The sequence below is a fragment of the Protopterus annectens genome, chromosome 17.part0 (genome assembly GCF_019279795.1).
Source record: "Protopterus annectens isolate FY-2018-M chromosome 17.part0, PAN1.0, whole genome shotgun sequence".
Taxonomy (NCBI): Eukaryota; Metazoa; Chordata; order Ceratodontiformes; family Protopteridae; genus Protopterus; species Protopterus annectens.
The window spans coordinates 362,831,671-362,854,534 of record NC_056751.1 but is presented as its reverse complement, the minus strand read 5'-3'; the positions used below and the strand labels follow the sequence as shown (position 1 = coordinate 362,854,534).

Here is a 22,864-nt window from a genome sequence, read left to right as displayed (position 1 = left end):
ATTATGCCTCTATTTTGGAAGCTTCTACTTGGGCCTCAGTGCACACCTTTACCAGACATTATAAACTGGACCTAGCTTCCAGAGCTAGAGCTGAGTTCACCAGATCTATTCTACAAGGCCTCATTGACCAGGGACCTCACTCCTCCACCCAGGCTCATACCTAAAAGGTTTGGTACTCTCCCTAGTGTAATGAATACTGCAACATGAGAATAGAGGGACATAGAATAGTTGTGTAAGAACTTACCATAACCTTAGATATCCTTCTCTTCCATGTTGCAGTATTCAGTCCCTTCTTCCTACCCCCCCAATTTACCTGTCTAATCTACTGTTACTTATCTTTGGGGACATAGTCACTCTCCCTCTTAACCTCTCCACTGCATACAGCCTGTCAAGTACCCTATGGTCTAGTTTACATGCGAGTCTCAAAGGCCTTCCTTTTATGACCCTCTTTAAACCTCCAGGAGTACTATTGTACGTGTCAGTCCATTCTGAAGAGGGTACATGCAGACGTCACTTTTATAGCCTACATCGGTTTATGGCTCTGATGTAGGATATCACACGTACCCTCCTGCTCCAAAGACTTTGGTATACTGGCCGGATGGCGCTGCAGGCAGCAACCTCCCTACTGTAATGTATACTGCAAATTGGAAGAGAAGGACATCTAGGTTTATGCTAAGTTCTTACACAACTATTCTTTCTTAATATAAAGTATAAGTAACAGGGTGGATGTAGGGGGTGCATTCCTCATGTCAAGAAGCCAAAGCCCCCTTTAACACTACAGTGACATTGCAGTGAATTACAAATTCACTGTGGTGCATTTTCACTTAGTATTTTACTTTTGTGAGACTTGCAGTTTCAAGTCTCATACTTTTCAGTAGGGACCCCCAAGCAGTGTGCAGTGAAAATGTATAGTTATTTGTACATCACACACGAAGCACATTCTGACCTTGAAAAGCATGTACAGGTAGAGTAGGACATAGCAGACATCTGGCTTGCTTAGGAAATGGTTCGGTTGGCTATTTAACACTTGGGGTGTGGCTTTTCTGTCCGTGTTTTGAACTTCTGAACACTTCCTGTAGTATTGGATCAACATTGTTTTCTAGCCATTATTTCTTATTGTCATTTCTAAGCATTTTGCGTTTTCCTTTAAGTTTAGTGTGGTACTTCATGTTTTTAAATTATTTTATTTTATCATGTTGTTATAGGAATGCATAATTTAATAAACTTTTTAATTGCTTCACAGGATACTGGAATGTGGTACCTGTTTCATAGCATGTCCACCGGTGACTCCCATGGACTATATCCAGAAACCAAAGCTGAGCTCACCCCTCTTGGAAAGTTCTATAACAACCGAGTGCACTCCAATTTTAAGGTAAAACTATATGATTTGACAGTCTGCATACCAGTTAGTTTAGGTTTACTGTAATTTATTTGATAGCTGTACTTGAGTATTCTAAGAATGTAAAACAGATACCATTTAGTTAAGTCTGACATTTGTTATTTATGATTAAGATAAACTAATGTGAAACTGTTGCTTTCTAGTGTGAGCTGCTAAATGAACTAGTGTATGTATACATGTGATGCTTGGATCCAGCTGTGCTTGGCATACCAATGTAACAAACTGTAGATGTTCTTCATGTTTCACTGTTGCAGTCCTGACTTGAGCGGTTTCCCACTGTGGAAGCACTTGGCTGGCCCGACTACCAAAGTAAAAATTTTCCCTCCTCCTACAAATGGCGGATGCCTCAACCTGAATAAAGTATGCTGGGGTATAAGTGGAGTCCGCTGATGTCATGACCTCAGTTCTTTCTTGCCATTGGACCCCAAAGCAGACATCCAGTACGTGCGTTGGTCAGTCCGCACCAGAGAGAAACTTCAGAAAGTGAAGTATCCCATTGGGGAACTCTCTCTTTCCTAACTAATATCAGAGAAAGTTAACAGCTGTCTATGTTGTGGTAAACAAATCTCACATCGAGGCTTCCATTCCTTCTGTGTTACCTGTTTGGGTCCGGACCACGACGTTCCTAATTGTCATTTCTGCTCCTGATTCAATTCTAGGACTATTCAGTGTTGGGCAGACATTTTAGCTAGGTTTGTTAGCAAGTTCCCAGGTTCTCTGATTATTATGGCATAGGTTAATCATCCTGATGTCAGTCTTCCTAAATGCAAATGGCCCAAACTCAGGCCTTTTGAAGATGTCCATTTGGCATCTGCTAGCTCTCCAAGGCTGGTTATCACAGAAGATGGGTGAGGTGCTTTTACAGCCCCTCCTGTGACTGAGGTGATGTAGAAGGCCTCTGTCGAATCCCATTCGGAGTCTGATATGCAGTCGGGTCCCTCGATGTCAGCACACGTTTTGAATTTACGTTTCTCATTCTGATCTGGGACTGCTTTGTAGGCCTCTGCCTCCAGTGACCAGAGCACTACCACTACAGTTCCGAGGTTTACGGGCGTCCGTGCTTCTGACATCTCCAAGCCTTAACAAAGCATTGCTCCCAGGAAGCCATCTTTACTCCATTCAAGGCCTACCAGTTCCCATTCTCAGGCCTATCAGCAGGTGGTTGATGATATTTTCCAGGAATCCTCTTTGAAACTAGATTCCCTTCCTCCTGCACCCAGGACATTTGACAGATTCTACAGGGTTATGGATTCACATAAGCACCTTTTTAAAAACCTTTCAGCTGACTGGGAGCTTGTCGTTCCTGGACCCAGAGGTGTCAGAGCCAGCTGCTGCCACTCTTATCTACGAGATCATTAAACTGCCAGTTCCACATAGTGAAATACCATGAAACTCTACTGGAACAGATGAGACAAAAGCTTTTGACTGTTGAAAATAAGAGCTTATCTAAATAATTACTGGACATTTGCAATTCCACTTCACAAGTAGCCAAGCATTCTTTACAGTGTGGATTTGATGCTTTGGAGGCTGCCAGCAGGGCTGCAGCCACTGGGTCTGTCATTAGGAGGCATGCATGGCTAAGGGAAAAAGCCCTCCTGTAGCATGGTAAATCCAGTCTTTTTGAAACTGCCTTGGATAAGGAGTTCCTCGTCAGCCCTAAAGCAGAAGCTGTGATCAAAAAATTGGAAGACAAAGCTAAGTCAATGCAGACAGGTACAGCCCCCCATGTTTCAGTAGAACCTATCCCACAAAACACTGGTCCTTCCTAATCCAATGCAGGTCAAAGGAAGGCCCACAGATAAGGGGACCAGAGTCGGCGCTAGAGACTTAGACAAGGGCACTCCACTTCCTCAAGGCTAAGGACTTCCACCCCACAGGTAACTAGTAGGGAGCAGTTGTGACCCTTTCATGGCATGCCACCCTCCCACCCCACAGGTCCATAGTAGGGAGCAGTCATGACCCTTTCATGGCACCCCCCCACCCCACAGGTCCCTTGTAGGGAGCATTTCGTGACTTTCATTACCACACCCCCTCCCCTCCCTACCAACCTGTTCTGAGACTTGGAGGAAGCCTAACACTATTCAGAGAAGATTGGCCTGTCATTAATTCAGACCAGTGGGTACTAAGGATCATTTCAAGAGGATATCCGCTCAGATTCATGCACCTCCAAAACATCCAGGCTTCCCAGAGATACCACCATCACAAAAAGTGGAGGCTCTTTCACATATTGAATCACTACATGTACAGGGATGAGTGGTTGCACTCCCCCTGCATCAAATAGGAAGGGTACTCAAGACTGTTTTGGTCCCAAGAAAAGAGGAACTATTCTGTTACATTCTGTACCTATCTACCCTCAACTTATTCCTGGAGGTTCCCAAATTCAGGATGCTGACCCTTCAGTAACTCCTGCCCATGTTTTCCCCAAAAGCTTTCATGGGGATTCTAGATCTAAAGCATGCATACTTGTATATTCCCATAGAAGAATCAAGCAGAGGATTCTTGAGCATCAAAGCAAGTTCCAAACATTTTCTGTTTTGTGCTCTGCCCCTTTGACTTATCTAACGCTCTCAGGGTATTCACAACATGCTTAACTCAGCTCATTGCCTACTGCGGAAAACAAGGGATACTAATTTACCCCTGTCTGGATGATTGCATCTTCTGGTCTGCAAGCCTAACACTACTCAGCACAGACTTGGTGTTCACCCACATCATGTGTACCTTCCTGGGATTCACCATAAATCAACAAGAATCCCAAACTCTACTCACAACCGTAATACTGTTCTTGGGAGCCCTACTAGGGTCTACCTTTCAGAAGGCCTTATTGCCTCCAGACAAGGTATCCTTCCTGACCAGTAAGTTTCACAAAAACATTATAGACACCAGTATCCTTACTGCCAGGGAGTTTCACTGGCCACTGTGTTACATGGCCTGCTTCATTCTTATAATTCCTCTGGCCAGGCTGCACATGAGAGAATTACAGTGGTACCTCAAAAATTTGTGGAGACAGCATGCACAACTACTACCTACAAAGATAAGGCTGATGCTTGCTCTCAAAGTCAAATTTGCATGGTGGACAAAGGCCTGCACTCTAAACCCATGCCTATCATTCAGCTTTGCAACAAGCTCCACTACAGATGGTTTGGATACAGCTTGAGGAGCACTGTTCAACTAATTACAGATTCAATGGAAGTGGGAACTCAGGATTAACAACAAATACATAAACTTAAAGGAACTAGTGGCAGCATAAAGGGATTTACTAACATTCAGAGAGAAATTGAAACCAGGGTCGCTAGTCATGGATACAGACAGTACCACAGTCTTGTGGTACAAAAACAACGAGAAACCCATTCCCACCCTCTTTGCCGCTTAGCAATAGGAGTGGGGAACACCTCTCATTCCATGGGAGTGCACCTGTTGGCTCAGTACCTCCCAAGTGTGCACAGCCAACTGGCAGACCAACTCAACAGAAGCCTGTAGATCCCCACGAGTGGCAGTTGCATTGGGAGATCATTCTCAGCATTTTCAAGAAATGGGGAACCCCACAGATGGACCTCTTTACCACCAGGGAGAACACACAATTGAAAAGGTTCTTTTCCTGGAACAAGATTTTTTTCAGCCTGTAAAATGGATGCTTTCTCATTCACAAGGACAGGCCTATTCATCTATGCCTTCCCACTACTGCTACTACTTCCCAGGGTTCTCCAAAAAATTTGAAAATAACGCACAAGGTTCATACTTATAGCTCCAGATTTGCCAAGACAACAGTGCTACCTTCTTCTTAGCCTAACCGGAACAATCTTTGGATATTACCACAGAGTCTAGACCCTCTAAATCAGAACAAGTGACACATCGTACAGCCGAACCTGCAACCCCTCAATCTATCAGTTTGGAATATAACTTAACCCAGGGATCACCCTACATAAGCAGTTGTGAGACATCCTAAGGAAAGCCAGAAGGCCTAAAATCAGGAAACCCTATGCACGAAAATGGAACAGTTTTTCAGTTTGGCATGAACTGTGTAATCAGGACCCCATCAGGGCCAAAATCCCTGTCATCTTGTCCTATCTGGCAAATCTCTTTTGACTAAGGCCATTCTTACTTATTACAGATTCATGATTCAACTGTCTCAGCCTACCTTCCTGCCTGCACCCCCTATCTTTTCTCAATCTACTGGTCAAACAGTTCTTTAGAAGGGTCATCCACATCAGAACTCCTAGTAGACCTCGTATACCACTCTGCATCCTAACCTTTGTCCTAGAAAGGCTTACACTTCCTCCTTTTGAGCCAGCCTCTTCTTCAGACTTAATTCCTCACATGGAACACTGCCTTCTTACTAGGTGTCACTTTAGCTAGGAGAGTTTCAGAACTCTATGCTCTCATGGCAGTGGAACTCTCTCTCATCTTCCATCTTGACAGAGTCTGTCTTTTGTGCCCAAGATAGTGACTGCCACCTCTTTGAATCAAGCAATTCCACTGCCTATCTTCTGTCCAAACCCATAAAATAGGGAGAGAATTCTGCCTTTCTTGGATGTCTATAGACAGCTGTGTTACTATCTGGACAGAACAAAGCCATTAGGAAATCTGACCAGCTGTTTGTAACCTTCGCTAACAGCACTGAAGGAAAACCTGTCTGCAAGCAGACCATTTCCAAACAGATCTCTCACTGTATCACTTTTTGTTACAGTCATCATTGAAGAATCATACCTGAGGCACTAAGGGCCCATTCCATAGGGCAGCTAGGTCTTCTACTGCCTTCCTGAAAGGCATACCTACCAAGGACTACTGGAGGTTGCCAATTGGTCTTCAGTGCACACTTTCACCATACACTACCACTGTCAGCCTTCTCCAAGTCCATGGAAGGGTTTGCCTCTGTTACCTCACAAAACATCCTCTCCTCTCCTTAATTTACCATCCTTCCCTCTTTTCAGCTTTGGGAATCATCCCACAAGTGAGGACCGTCACAGTGAAACATGAAGACCATAGTACAGTTGTGTAGACTTACTGTAAATGTAGATGTTTGAGTGTATTCATTGTTGCAGTCCCCCCAGCCTACAGAGTACGCTTATACTATTCCCTATATACTTAGGACTCCTCCTTTTGATTCTTGCCTGCCTAAGGGTCTCTGTCATAGGCATCTGATCTTCTGCTCCTGTTGGGGGAGCCCCTAACTCCTAGGGGCAAGAAAATAAGTGAAGTCATGACGTCGGCGGACTTCACTTATACCTCAGCATACTGGCTGGCCAAGGGCTTCCATGGCAGGAAATCCCACAAGTCAGGACTGCAACAGTGAAGCCACTCAAAAATCTACATTTATGGGAAGTGTACACAACTGTACTTTATTATTGGCTTCACTTAGGGGCAGCTTTAAGCATGAAAATTATTTCTTGAGTAAACTTTTGTAAATTGATTGTATCAAAACTACTTTGCAGAGTAGTTGCATGCAGGTCAACACGGATAGTCTGTACTTCTGCTTTTAATTTTTAAGTATAGAGCAATCTGCTGAAAAAAAGGTTGCCTGCTCTTACTCTAAGTACTGTAGTTCTGAGTGAGAAGTAAATTGTAGTATTTTTATTTAATTTGTCGATTATTCTTGTCCAGAGTGGCAAAAAGTGTACAATGCACAAATAAATTTACATATTTGAGTAGCTAAAATAGTCAGCAAGGACAATGCACAAAGCAGAGGACATGAGAGCTGTAAGAATATCAAATAGCCTTTCTGCGGCACTTAAGTTAAAATCGCTAATTGGTCTAGTATTGTGTCCTAAATGGCAGTGCTGTGTTGCCAATGATAGTTTCTTTCCCTTTTCCTTATCTTAAGTTGAGCTATCCTTCACAGTACAACAACCTTATACTGTATTTGTTACTGTGGCCTGTTAGAACAGTATGTGCTTCCAAAGTGTATCAGGTTGGTTTTGAATAATATCCACCTTTCCTTATTCTTTGTGGAAAGAAATGTTCTCCTACTAATCATTTAATATGAATTTGTGCTTGTAGCTGAGTAGCTAATGTACTCTGTATGTGTCTAAGACAATAGTCACATCCAGTACAACACTAAGTCATGGTTTGCTGTGAAATGTATTGTATCCTGCATGTAACATTTGACTGTCTTTGCAGTAAGGACTTTTGGAAGCTCATGCTGCATCTCATACTTTTCATATGATGTCATCACCTCATAATATGCCATCATGTTGGACCGTGGCCTGTCATAGTGGAGAGCCTGTGTTTGTAGCAGCCACACTTGTCATGTAGGATTTTTGAGAGAGAAAAGCACCAGTAAGATCAACGAATGTGGTGGGAAGGGCATGTCATGCTGTGACACCCATACCTGAACCACGGAATTGGAATATTTATTTCATGTGGCTATTAATTTCTGTACATTATGTGCTGACGCTTTGAGGTACCATTTCCTTACACTAAGAAATTTCCTTTGGGACTTGCAGTGTGAATTTTTCCTGTGTGTTTTCCTTGAAGCAGGGATCTAGAAGACTGGTCAAAATGTAGTTCTCTGCTTTATACACATACAAATTACAGTTGTCTTCCAATAATGTTTTTACTATTTTTATTGCTATTAATGCAGCATGGCCATCATGATTTGCACAGAGGTGTAACTGGAGGCCCTGCAGTCTGACTTTGTTCACCAAGATGAGTAGTAGGTCTTTGAGCCCAGAAGAATCCTTGCTTTTACCATATGTCTAGCCTGTGCATTCCATATTAGTAGTCTGGTGGCAGTCAGCACTACTGATTGGAGTTATTGTTCACACCCCTTTCCTGTTAATGCATACTTTTGAATTGCTTTCTGATGCTGTGAAATCCACTGCTTGATAAAGCATTCATAATTTCCACTTGGTGTGAACTGATTAGATCATGTGTTGCAGTAAAGCCTGTTCTTTGTTTAATGCTCTCTTGCAAAAACTTTCTAGCTTTGATTGAATGACTAAATGGAGTGCACAGTATGTAATCACCAGAACTTAAGTTTAGTACATGCTGATTCTTGAGAGTCGAAGTGTTTTCACTACCAGGTTAATTTTTGCGCAAAATGTAATATGCGGGTCACATCATGTAACTCGGAGATTTCTCACTTTCTGTGTTTCTGACTCGACTATCTGTCACCTATGTAAGTGGGCTAGCCAGTTTCAGTCATGACCTGAGTCACTAGAGTAATTACAGTATGTGTTTTTGTGTGTGTCGGTGTGTATGTATATGTGTATATATATATATATATATATATATATATATATATATATATATATATATATATATATATATATATATATGTGTATATCAGCAAAACCAAACAGAGAAGGAGAGAACCTGCAGACTTCGCACAAGGCTGTGACCAGAAATCATTTATAGCATTGAGACACTACAAATTTTGCCTGCAGTGATTGAGGAAATAACAATTAATCAGTCTTCTTCTCAAGATGTTAGGGACAATGAGGAGGACATTTATATGGCTCCTGAGTAAGCAAAAAAATCCAGAAGGTTTAAGATTTTTGCTTGGAAGTGTTTTAATAGGTCTTTATATATACCTCAAGCAGACTTCAAAGAAATCTCCGGTAGATAGCAAATGCTGGAGGTGTGCTTGGGAAGGAAGAGATAAATGGGAACATATGTTTTAGGAGTAGGGGTTGGCAAATTAAAAATTCCCTACAAAGTACAGAAATATTTCTTGAGCAAATGGCTATTACTAGGGAAATGATTCTTTTGAGCTGGGACACAGTATCTGAATTGCCTAGACATAGTAAGACCTTAAGTTTCATTCTGTTGGCTGCTGACAAAATGCATTACAAGAAAATGGAAACAAAAGAATACACCAGTTGTTTCGGAAGTCTTGGATACTGTAAAAGATAAAAGAACTGGAAGAGGGAGCTTTAGAAAATGGAAGAAGCAAATTAAATGGAAATTGTGGGAACAATACTTGCAGAATAATGTTCAGGAAGTGGAAGAGGAGTGAGATTTAATGAAAGGCAGGAATGTAGCAATTTATGTAATGTTGGACTAATGATAGTTACAAGGAAAGAAGACACGCAATGGTGTAATGTGTGGAAATAGAAAAAATGTTAATATGTTTTGTCTGTTAATGTATGTTTGCCTTTGTCTTAAGTGATAATTTAATAAAGGTGTTTAAGTTATATTTACAGATGACTGTATTTGGTTTTACATGTAATTCTTATGCAGCAGCCCTATGTAGTATGCATTGTTCCTATGAATCTGACCCCTAAATAGTAAGTTTCTTTTAATTTTGGCTGGTTTCATTTATGACTGTTTTACCAAATGTTTCATTTTTTTCATTTTATTTCATTGGTTGTACTAATATTTAACTTCTTGGAAGCAGACAACCTGGAATATTTTCTGGACCCTTACAAACTAAAGTTTCTAGTGTTCTTGAGAGCTGATGTGACCTGGTCTTGGGTTATTTTGGGCAGGATTGTATGGGAAGAAATTTTGGGTGTGGGTGGCATGTGGAAGACATTACTTTTGAGCTAATCTTGCCTACAGGAGGATTAGCTAAATGTTCTGGGTCTAAACAGGATGTGCCATTGAGGGTAATTTCACTTTAGTCTTTGGTATTATTACTTTTGAGTTTTCCAATGATGCCAAAGATGGCATTGTGGTTACGAGGATGAAACAAAAGTGATAGTGGTAAACTATGTAGCTGCACATGAATTGTTTCAGTAATACCTATATTTAAGGAGATGTAATTTAGTATTTAGATGTGTGGGTTAAAATGGATTCTATTGTGGCAGCTAAGGACATTTGTAAAGGACCTTCTGACCTCCCTGGGGTACACTATCAATGAAAAGAAATCCAAACTAGTCCCCAGTCAAAAAATTGTATTCCTGAGAGCAAGCTTGGACACAGCATCCCAGATGGCATTCCTTACTCCAGAAAAACAAGCCTATCTGACAGGCTACTTCACTCAAATGGCCACCAGAACCCAGCTATCAGCAAGAAAAATCCTGCAGGCTCTAGGGTTCATGGCCTCCTGCATTCTACTAATTCCATATGCCAGACTGCATATGAGGAAACTTCAGTGGTACTGCAGGCTCTAGGGTTCATGGCTTCTTGCATTCTACTAATTCCATATGCCAGACTGCATATGAGGAAACTTCAGTGGTACTTAAAAAGTCTTTGGTGCCAACATTCTCAGGACCTGGAAACAATCATACCTATGATACCTTGTCTAAGGAAAGAGTTCCTTTTGTGGGCAGCAGCATGCAACCACAACAAGGGGCTTCCCTTTACACAACCCCACGCCACACAGACACTAACCACAGACACATCAGATAATGCCTGGGGTGCACATCTGGATGGCAGATACATTCAGGGCCACTGGAGCCCAAATCAAATTCATCTGCACATCAACCAAAAAGAGATGCTAGCTGTTCAGCACGCTCTGACAGCTTTCAGATCCCTACTCTCTCCAGGGCCCTTACTAATCAAAACAGACACCACCACTGTGATATGGTACATAAACAAGCAGGGGGGGGAACCTACTCTTACCCATTCTGCAGGCTAGCTGTGACCCTGTGGAACACTGCCTCAGCCATGTATATTCACATGCAAGCTCAATTCCTGCCAGACAACCAAAACTCTCTGGCAGACAACTTAAGCAGAAATCTCCTAGACCCACATGAATGGCAGTTAAACCACACCACCTTCAGCCTTGTGACCCAGAAATGGGGTACTCTGAAGGTGGACCTATTTGCCTTCCCCTACAGCCACCAGCTCATCAAACTGTGCACCAGGGTACCTCACAGCAAGGCCTGGAAAGTGGATGCCCTATCTTTTCAGTGGACAAACCTCTGTCTATGCATTTCCCCCTCTCCCTCTTCTTACAAGAGTATTACTCAAGATAAGGGAGGAAAGATCAAGGGCAGTCCTGATTGCCCTAGACTAGCCACACCAAGACTGGTACCCACTACTGCGCAGTCTGTCACCATTTCCTCCATGGCACCTACCCCAAATCCGTACTCTCCTGACTCAGCAGGAGGGACCGTTCTTGCATCCACAGTTGCAGACCTTGAATCTTGCAGCTTGGCTTATTCCTTGACTTCTCCAATGGCCAGCCTAAGCAAGCAGGTACTGGATGTCATATGTGAAGCCAGACGACTCAGGACTAGGAAATCCTATGCTGATAAGTGGTAAAGGTATTGTTCCTGGATTCACTCTAAAGGAACAGACACAGCACTGCCCTCCTTACCTCTCATCCTGGATTACCAGGCAGACCTACTCCACAGAGGCCTATCCTTCTCTTCCATTAAGATCCATGCCTCTGCCATCTCTGCTCATTACAGCACTGAGCCACCTCTCTTCTCTCACCCTCTCATCAAACAGTTTCTGAGAGGGGCTAACTACTTAAGGCCACCAAGAAGAGCTCCTACCCCTGCTTGGGACCTTAACTTTGTGTTGGAAAAGCTCACTCTACCCCCTTTGAGCCTGCAGCATCAGCAGAGTTAAAATTTCTCTCTTGGAAAACACTTCTGGCCATCACTTTAGCTAGAAGTGTGTCTGAGCTACAAGCACTTATGGCTGTGGAACCCTTCATTACTTTTCATGCTGACAGGGTCTCTCTCAGGACTAACCCAAATTTCATGCCTAAAGTGGTGTCCAGTGTGGCTCTCAACCAATCTGTTCATTTGCCCACCTTTTTCCCTAATCCTCAAAATAAGGGGGAAAGGATCCTGCACTCTTTAGGTGTGCACAGACAGCTCAGATTCTAAGCTGTTTAGGAAATCTGACCAGTTTACTAGTCAGCTTTGCACAAGGGGCAGTGGGCAAGACCATATCAAAACAAACCATCGCCAAATGGATAGCACACTGTATCCATTTCTGTTGCAAACTCCATGGGAAACCACCCTTTAGGGAGTCAGAACGCATTCCCACTAGGGCAATTTCAACCTCTACAGCTTTCTCAGAGGAGTCCCTACCAGGGGCGTTCTGGGAGCTGCTACTTGGAGTTCTGTTCATACCTTCACCAAGCATTACCACCTGCCTATCTTTTCCAAATCCAGGGTAGGCTTTGCAACAGCAGTCCTGCAGGGCAAACTAACCAGCCCCCACTCTTCTTGAATGCCTCCACCCATTCTTCAGCTTTGGGAATCAACCCAAGTGTGATGACTGCAACAGTGAAACATGAAGAACATAGTACAGTCGTGTACACTTACCAATGTAGATGTTTGAGTGTATTCACTGTTGCAGTCCTGGTTTCCCACCCACCAGCCCCCTTGTATCTCTCTAGCTCTCTTTCTTCCTCACTCCTTACAGGGCTATTGGTATTTACTTTTTACTGGTGGTGGTGTTACACCATAACGTAGCTCTGTTTTTGGGGGCTCCTGACATTTGGAGCAAGAAAAACAGATGTAATGGTGTTGGCTGCCTGTTTTTATACCTCTGACGACCTGACATCTGTACTGAACCGACAGCAACCGATGCAGAAATACTAAGCCTCTGGTATTCGGGCCGACTGATGGCTACCCCTGGCAGGATAACCCAAGTGTGATGACTGCAACAGTGAATACACTTGAACATCTTTATTTATTTACAGAAAGTTATGAATTGTTAAGAGTTGAGATTACTTGGCAGATCATTGACTCTGAAAACTGTTTGCTAATAATAGTAACGATGTGACTGATTTTTTCAAGAAACCCAGTACCTTCGTACCACCACTTCATCCCACTATACAAACATTTGTTGACTTATGTGAAACTGAATAGAGAGATTTATTTCAGCATGGCACAAGGGCTACTTTTTGTAATATGTCCTTTGATGACCATGTAGCTTTACAGGAACTTAAAAACATGCCTTCCCTGGAGATTAGACCGGCCGATAAGGGTGTCGTCATTGTAGTCCTTGATAGGGAGTTCTATTTCAATCAATGAGAGTACTTCTGTATGATGTAAACACATATCAGTGTATTCCCAAATATGTTGTGAATGGTGTAATGGAAAAAGTCTCATTTATGTTTTTTGACCTTCTTAGGACTGGCTTGATAGATGAAAATCTTTTCAAATTTTTCAATATTGACCATCCACTCATTCCCATGGTCTACGGCCGCCCTAAAATTCATAAGAACCAGGTTATTCCACCTATGAGAAAACAAACAAAGAAACGGTTGCGGGTAAGACCAAGGTGCAAAAAATGGGAATAAATACAAAAAAAACAGTGATGTTGATGACTAAGCTGTTATTTAAGAGCTGAAGTGCATTTTAACTTTGTCTGATGAAGCAACTACTGTTGTGAAAGTGCTTACCTCTGTTCAGTTTTTTATTTTTGTACTGTTAAACACTATTGTGTGTCACTCTGGTGCACTGTTTTTTTGTATTTATTTCGCCTATGAGGCCGATAGTATCTGGAGCAGGCTGGTGTACAGAGCCATTATCAATTTATATTGAGAAAACCTTGCATCCTTTACTAGATGTGATAGTGTCCTGAAAGATACTAAATCCTTCCTAGAGAGGCTGCATGACATAGTATTGACTATAGACAGAGATTACATGTTCATTGCACTTTATGTAGAATCATTGTTTACAGTCATTCCAAATGACTGGGGCATTAATAATAATAGAGAGTTTTTGAATGGTAAAGATGGCTTTGCAGACAACAGTGTTAAACTTTTATGCTCTTTATTAGAGATTGTCCTTGAAAATAATGTTTTTATTTTTGATCAAGATTTTTTTCTGCAGAAGGTTGACGTAGCTATGGGCACTGCCTGTGCGAATAGCTACGCCAACCTAGTACTGGCACAGTGGGAAAATGATAATCTATTGACAGACAGCAATGTCTATTTTAAGCACATTGCTATGTTCGTTTTATTGACAATATTTTTATGTTGTGGGGGGGGGGTACTATAGATCAATTAAAAGATTTTATAGAGTTTATGCATAGTACCACCCACTTTCTAAAGTTTACATATACATATTCTTTCCAACACTTAGAAATTTTAGATGTACGACTGGATAAATCTGATTTGGACACTTTGTACTAGTTTGCACAGGAAACCTACAAGGAAAAATGCCCTACTGCATAAAAGGAGTATGCACCCTAGACACTTATCTCGTAATATGCTTGAAGGACTGGTATATAGAATACTTAGGCTACATAATGATGATTCTGCTGCACAAGTAGCTCTCACTTCTCTTAAAAAGGAATTTTTGGAGAGAGGATACCATGAATTAGAGATAGATGCTTGTATTTCAGAAGCATGGATGCAGAGGCAGGATAGATGTAGGCCTTATTTTAGACCAATTACAGATACCCAGACTGTACAGAGACAACAGGAACCTATTGGTGACATATTTAGGGTACCAATACAGTATTCAAGCGGCAATAACTATTGTGACATTATAAAGGGCAATTGGAAAATTCTTAAAAGTATACCTGAACTGAGGGATAGGATTGGGACAACACATTTTTCTTTTAGGAATAATAAATCATTGAAACAACATTTCTGTTATAAATTGTCTGTATATAACATGGGTAATGAGTCTAAGAGGATAGGCACGTTCTCTTGTAGGAGTTCAGCCTGTAAATTTGTGTATACCTGTTCATCTTATACACATCCATCCCTAGGTTTTGCTATTAACATAGAATTTTATGAAGACTGTAAGACTGGTAATCTTTGCTTTTTGTCAGTTATGCTATGCTTTCTATGTAGGAAAAACAAACAGATCCTTTAAAGATAGGATCCTCGAGCATCAGAGAGATGTAAGAAGCAGAAAAGACAATAATGCCTTAGCTTTACATATGAATCATGATTGTAAACATGATTTTAGATTCTTTGTTCTTCAAGCTTTAGATACAGGTTTGAGGAGTGGTGATTTATTGAACCTTACTGAAACAGCTGAGCAAAAGTGCTACTGCTCAGTGCTCAAAGACCATCAGGTGTGAATGTTTTTTACATTGAAGCCATTTTTAAAAGGACATCCTTGGAAACACTAAACAGTAGTAGTTGACATGCTGTTTTTACCTATATTCAATGTGGTTCTTTCTACAAGTTAAAGAAATGTTTACTGTATTTATTGCTTTTAATGTTGCATGACATCAGTAGCATGTGGCATTTTTATTGGTTGGATATCTCTATTTAAATGCTTGTAGAGTCATTTATGGTTTTCTGATGAAGCAGTGTGTTCATCGCGAAAGCGTTTACCAGTTTTTTGTTTTATCTATTTAAGTATTTGGTATTTTAGCCTTGTTGGGTTTGCACTTTATTTAATTTCAGTTTGTACACAACTGTACTTTCCTTTAGTTGTAGATGATAATCAATAATGATTTGAAGGAATTTATGTAGGAGAAAAACAGAGCAAGTGGGCAAGAGTTAAGTGTGATAAGCTGATTCTCCCTATAGAACAAGGTGGTTTAGGATTACGTAATTTGAAGGGTTACTTTAGAGATGTTGTTGTTGTTAGTTAAGGCTTGTATGTGTAACTCAAACAGAAGGTTATAAATCAAAGCAGAAAGGAATGAAGATAAAATGGGGGGGGGTCTCCAGAAATAAGTAGAGAGTAGAATTTTGGATGCAGGTCCTTAAGTAGGGAGAGCATCATAGTTTGGTACTAGGCTATCGGCCCTAGGGCCTATACAAGCCTAGCCATAATAATTCCTGGCTATTTCTTCCCACAGTATTTACTTCCCTGGACCCTTGTCTAGCAGGACGACTGACGTGATCCCCAGGTTGAATTTCCCATCTGCCATCCAATCATCAAGTTTCCTTTTGAAGAGGGCCAAAGAGGTGCTCTGCCTGACATGTATGGGCAGTCTATTCCAGAGTCTGAGGAGTCTCTGGGTGAGGAACCTATCCCACCAGCATGTTTTGTTCATTGTGATGACAAGGTGTAGATCTCTGGAGCGTGCGTCTCTGAGGGATTGGGATTTCTTTAAATGTAGCATGTCCAACAGCTCTGGGTATGACATGGCCTGGTATGTTAAGCAGAGATCACCTCTGAGTAGATGATATGCGACAGAGTATAGGTGGAGTTTTTTTTAGATGGTCAGCATGCCATCATCATCATTCCCCTTTTTTCCATTTTTACATGGGTTTGGGGTGTCATATCAACTGTTACCATGTCTCTTCAGTGCCACTCTCGTACCCTCTTGGGCAGTCTTCCTGACTGTTGCAGGTCTTGTCTGTCCCAATCCATCCATCTCTTTGCTGGACGCCCTTGTTTCCCCTTGTCTTCTGTCTCAAATCATCTAAACCAGGTTGTCTTTTGCTTTTCTGCACACATGATCAAACCACCATAATCTGCTCTGTTTGACCTTCTGTGCAATTGCTGCTACTTTGGCTTCTGCTTTGCTGTCTTCCTTTTTTCATCTGTCCCACAGTGTGCATCCTACCACCTATCTTCGTCACTTCATCTTCATCACATCTAGCTTCCTCAACTGCTGTGCCTTTACTGCCCAGGTTTCTGTACCATACAGTAGTACAATCTGCACCACTGTATTTGTACACCTTACTTCCGCTTCTTTGGCATTCTTCTGTTATACAGTACCCCTGCCACTCTGTGCCAGTTGGCTGCAGCATCTCTGATTCTGTCTTTGATCTTCCAGTTCATAGTTCACTTTACCATCCCTCCCACATACTGTTTTCCATTCTATCTCACGTTTTAGGTTTTTCTGATTTCCCCCCATTTGCTGCCATTACAATTGTCTTACCTGTACTCAGTTTCATCCCATATGCCTTCAGGTTTACATTCCATTTCTCTATCCTTGCATCTGCCTGTAATGCCACATTGTCTTCAGGCAGCAACTTTGTTGATCTGTCCCATACTCCTTGTTTGCTAATAGTATGAACACCAATGGGCTCAGAGCCAATCCCTGATGCACACCCACTCTCACTGGGAAACCTGTCTGGAAGATCAAACACTGTTCTTTGAGACATTGGGTCCCTGTGCATAACCTGCACTAATTCTACTAATGTTTCTGGAACTTTGAACCACTGAACTGCCCAAATCAGCTTTTTTGTGTCCTTGTCATATGCTTTCTCCAAGTTTAAGAATGCTCAGTTATACTTTTTCCTCATCCCTAGCGTCTTCTCAACTGTCTGTCTCACTGCAAACATCGGGTCAGATGTGCTGCATCCTGATCTGAATCCAAACTGCTCATCTTCCATCTTATTTTCTACTACTCTGCATATTCATTTATCAGCCACCCTCTCCAGAACTTTCATGCAATGTGACAGGAGTTTGATACCTCTGTATTGCTTGCATTTGTGGATGTCCCCTTTGCTGTTGTACACTGGCACTAGTCTGTTGTATTTATAAGGTACCAGAAAGTATTTTAAAAATTAAGCCAACATGGGAATGGAGAAAGGAGATTTTACCTAAAGGGATGACTTCAAGCAGGGATGTAGAAAATGGGCAAGTGGTGGGTTGAAATTCAATGGAGAACATTAGCAAAGGAGCCAAGGTACTGGGATCAACTAACTGTGGAGGGAGAAGGTAATACACTGGGATGTGACCAAGCAGACATTTGGACTGCAGGTTAGAGACTGCCTTCCTTTCAAGAGATTGATAACAGGGTAGAGGCAAAAAGAAAAGGATAGGGGAGTGCTAAATGAAAGACCAGCTCTGTTTGAATTTTTTGTTGAATCTAGAACAAAAGCTGCTTAATTTGTAGGGCATATAAAATATTGAATGATAACTGTAAAGATCAGTCCGAAAACAGTGGTGGTTAGAAAAGATTGGAAAAGCAGTTTATAAAGGAACAATGGGAGCACATCCGAATTGCTCCAAAGTATTCAACAATGTCCAGATGTATTTAGACTTTTGTAGGGAAGTGTTTGCATCCGTATTTTTATACTCCAAGCAGACTTAAGATAAGTTTTCCTCAGGTAGAAGGAAAATTCTGGAGGTGTGATGGGAACGGGAGGTAGTTGGGAACATGTTTTTTTATCAGCGCAACAAGTGGGCAGATTTAAAAAATTCTCTACAGAGTACTTTTTCTGAAATGCTGGGAGGGCAAATGATTGTATCCAAGAAAATGATTATTTTGAAGCAGAATATAGGATCTGAAAATATGTCCATGTATGCTCTCTCTGGTTGAAGCAGTAGTAGACTGGGGCTCAGGCATTGGGTGCAGCCTGTGAGAGGGATGAAGACAGTGAATGCACAGAGAAGCATGGACGTACATCACAAATGCTCACTTTATGCCTACTCCTTAGACATGAGTGCAGATGAGGCTAGGGATTACCATATAAACTCTGGTTTCCCTTGGATCAATTAATGGTTCTCACTTCCAGCTAGTCTGACTCTTGCCCCTGGGAATGTGGTGGTTGTAGGGTTCTCTCATTCTTCAAAACCTTAACATTTCCAACACCACCAACCTCCTCTGCCAACAAGTAAACAAACGTCACGTTTTTCATTGCTACTGTGATGTTAATGATTATTCTTATTGCTGCTTTTACCTTACTTTATCCACCTTTACCTTCTTATTGGTTAAAGTCTTCAAGTGGGTGTGGTTTCTTTTGCTTAACTCATTAACACCTCTCAATTAAGCATCACATTCTTGACTGCCAACAGGCTAGCCCTTAGCTGCCTGTAGCCATGAGTGAAAAGTAAAAGTAAAGGTGAGAATTTCTTTTCAACAGGAAAGACAGCTTTTTGCAATTCTTATTCATTTTCTGTCATTTAGTATTGTGATTAAGTTGCAGTGAAACCAATGCACTGTGTGTTGTCTGCTTTTCAAATGGTCTCCATTTGAATGGGACTACACAAATAGCACTGCAGGTATGATTAAAACAGTACAACATAATTAGTGCGTTTAGTGTTGAGTTAATTTTTTAGAGTGGAAACAGTGCAAGTGTTTGGTGTCTTGTGATGTATAAAAGTTCCTTTACTGTGTTTTCATTTTCTTATTCCTTGTGCTACTGGGTAGATACCTGTTCTGAAGAGCAGGAGTGTTCTTAGGTCAACTGGTGCCCTAGGCAAAAGACCTCCACAATGCCCCCCCCACCACCACCACACCACCTGGTGCACCCATCCTGGTCTACCTACACCAAATAAATACTGGAAAAGCGCCCCTATTAGAGTGGCGCCCTAGGCGGTCGCCTAGTTGGCCTCTGCCTAAGACCGGCTATAAGAGCACTATTCTGGTGTTCACCTGAGGCGCTACTGCTCTCACTGTACATTCCTTAAAGAGATTTCTGAATGTGATGCAACTGTCTTATAACCAAGCAGGAGCTACTTGTCCCTTTCCTGCTTGTTTCTTCATTAAACTTTATAAGGCAGTTCTAAAGCATTAGTTTTTGCTTTTATGTTTTTTTCTCCTATAGTAGATGCTGGGGTATTGTGGATGTCTATTGCTGTTGAGATTTAGGGCTGATGAAACGTTTCCTTTTCCCTGTATAGCAAACTTCCCTCTTCCTTGCACTACTCGAGCTGCATTCTTGTGCTCGCTCATGTGTTTTTTGCTAGTTTTCCTTCACATAGCTTCTGAGCAGGAATTCAAAACACGTTTCTCAACCGACAAAGCGATCTGATGATAAAGCATGTCTGCTGTACTAGTAACAGATTAATATGCCTGAATGACTACAGTCTCCCATGAGAATGTGTACGAAATCTCATACATGCACTGGTTTCCTTTTATGTGCCCTAATTACTTTTGTCACTCACTGCACGTGTGTGTGCGCGTTTGTGTTTTGTGGAAATGCCTGAGTGTCTTCATTGCTTCACAATAAATTTTGAAAAGTCTTTAACAAATCATCAGACTCATTAGTGAAGTGGTGTACCTGTGCAGGGCTAATCTGACTTTCTTCTACATGTATTTGTTTTTTTAATTACTGTTGTCACTCACTTCACTTTCCAAGGGGAGGAGGGGGTAGCATATCTAGCTAGCTTCAGTCCCTCTCAGGAAACTTTCAGAAACCATTTGTGCATCACTGCCAGTATGGGAGTCTACACAGAACACTTAGTTGTGTATGTCGTTGGGTTATATTACTTAAGGGCTCCAAATTGCAACTCCTTATGTATATTCTACTGTTGTCTTTGGGTTACAGTCACTTTTCCCAACTGTTTGGTTTTTTTTCCCTGTGTTTTTTCAGTCAGCGCAGTACTGCACAGGTCAATGTCGTCTCTTGCAACTGTTTTGCTTGCAGTGTTTGGAAATTGGAATTAGCCTCTCCCCTGTCTTCAGTCCTATCAGATTCATTTTTGAGCAAACTGGGACATCTTCCCAGCAAAGTTAAAGCATGGAGGAATGGGATGCACACTTCCTGTGCCTTTTTATCTCCAATCACATGCCTTAATGCTTGACATTTTGTACCAGTAACGTAGTAACTCATCGACATAACCTTGTTCTTTTCATGATGTTTTTCTTTTTCCATAATCTTATTTTTTTCTCCATAACACATACTCTAGTAGATGTGCAACATTATGGCTCTCTAGGTTACTTTAGAAATCACTCACCAACTTACTGTATGTAGTCTGATCTCAGAGCCTTGTTCTATCAAGTGTAATCTGTTAGAGGAATAGCTTTGAAGGTTGCACCTTTTGCATTAGCTTTATGTTGATTAGAACTCCTTTCACAACATGACATATGTCTCTGTCTATGACGTTTTATAATTTTCCTATTAGTAAAGTAATTTACTCCACGCTCCCAACATTTACACCCCCACATGTTCTACAGGGACTTGAATAATCATATACCATTCTGAGATCATCATAAACATGTATGTTTTCTATTATTTTGAGTGCACTTTTTATTGCTGTTTTTTTACTGGAACCTCTGAAATGTTTGTTTCCATTGAGAAAGTAGGCACTATCTGTGCCACACAGTGAATCAGAGATGACAGACACATCCTGGTACCTTCATTATCCTCTGTGTTTATATTCAGTTAGGAAATGCCTACTGATGGATTGATTATTTTATGTCTCTGGTTATAGAACATATGTTGGACCTGTATTCAGCTAATAGTTTTAGTACAACCCTACAGATGTCCAGATTTGTCACAGGGCCATTTGCGACTAAGCTAGTTTTTTTCATCAGGTTCCCTTCACAGTATTCTGCTAACTACGTGATGACCGAGTGAGCAATAATATGCATTTTGCCAAAATGCAAATTAATTAAAGTCATAGTGGTTGAGGTTTGCCCTGGCCATAGGCATAGAGACCTTGAGGTGTATTATGTTAACAGAGATGAAAGGTGCAAAGTCCCTGCATGGGGGTTACCCCACCACAGAAAGTGATTCATTTTGAAAACTTATTTACTTTTGTTTTGTGTTTAACTTTGTTTTTGAGCAACTATTTTTCAAAAGAATGCCATGGAAACCCCCTCACAGCTTCTTTCAGAAGAAGAATATACGGGCTTAGACACTGTGCTTCCATTGTCAGCCATATGTTAGGGTAAACATTTCTGCATACTAGCCATAACTTAGACGGGTCCAGTGAGACTGATAGTAGATCCCATTAGATGGACAGTAGAGCTCCCCGTACTCAAGAGAATGGTGGCATCTTAGCAAAAGTGATTCAAGTTTGTCAGTAGCTGAGGAAAACCAGAAAACCTTCACTGAAGTTGAAAAACTTTTCAGAACATTGACTATTCATATGAAAATAGTAAAATTACAGAAAGTGCAAGATATAGTTTCACAAAAACACCATGACATCAAACATGAATGCTACAAACCACACTGTATGAAAGTATTTTTTATCCAAGAATGCACAGTATTTAATTTTGAATATAGTAAGTTTTGACATGAAAATGTTTTACTTTCATGAAGCATTCATGGAAAAGTCCATTTCTAACATGAAAGAAACTGTAAAGTGCAGGCTTAAATTAAGTATTTTTTACACTGCTGGCCATTTGTAGTTTGAGCATCTTAAAACAGTAACATTAATCTAAAACTATACATACTCCGCACTGCTTCCTGCAAATAAAACAACTGCACACTGTAAACACACACAGAACTATCTGCAGTCCTAAAGTTGAGATCACCATCTTTCACAGAACCTCCCCTGCTTGACTGTTTTGTGTCAGCACTAAAAATGTGTTTTACTGAGTTTTATTCATTAACTACTTTGCCCAGTATGTGCTCTTAGGGAGAATCAGCCTATCTATCTTATTTCTGTGGTTACACTTTAATGCCAGGCAACACATGTCCATCAAAATACTCACCTACACACACACAACACACTATATTCGTTCACAAACTTCACATGTAACTATGGAAGAATGTCCTACCTTATATCACTGTGGCAGTATTCCAAACTGTTGAGTTATCTCACCAGATAATCCAGATGTATGTCTGTTGTAACAAAGCCTTAACCTTTCATGGAGGCATACATGTGATGTATGACCTCAGCCAACAAGTGTAAGGGTACATAAGCAAACCATTTAAGCATAAAACCTCAGACTGTTTTATTGCCAGTCCAAATGCAGGTCCGGTACCTGCAGTCTGTCATACTTGCAGTTGTTGGTACTGTTGGCCTCCACTAGTTCAGAAAAGTGCCCCATTGAGGAAACTTCCTTGTT

At 41.2% G+C, this 22,864-nt stretch overlaps 1 protein-coding gene across 1 annotated transcript in view; it reads left to right on the top strand.

The window, feature by feature from the left end:
• CEMIP2 (cell migration inducing hyaluronidase 2) overlaps positions 1 to 22,864 on the top strand; it is a 939,901-nt gene that overhangs the window by 393,843 nt on the left and 523,194 nt on the right. Inside the window, exon 7 of the mRNA XM_044059182.1 lies at positions 1,244 to 1,372. Within this exon, the coding sequence (XP_043915117.1) occupies positions 1,244 to 1,372 (129 nt within the window). The remainder of the gene's footprint in view (positions 1 to 1,243; positions 1,373 to 22,864) is intronic.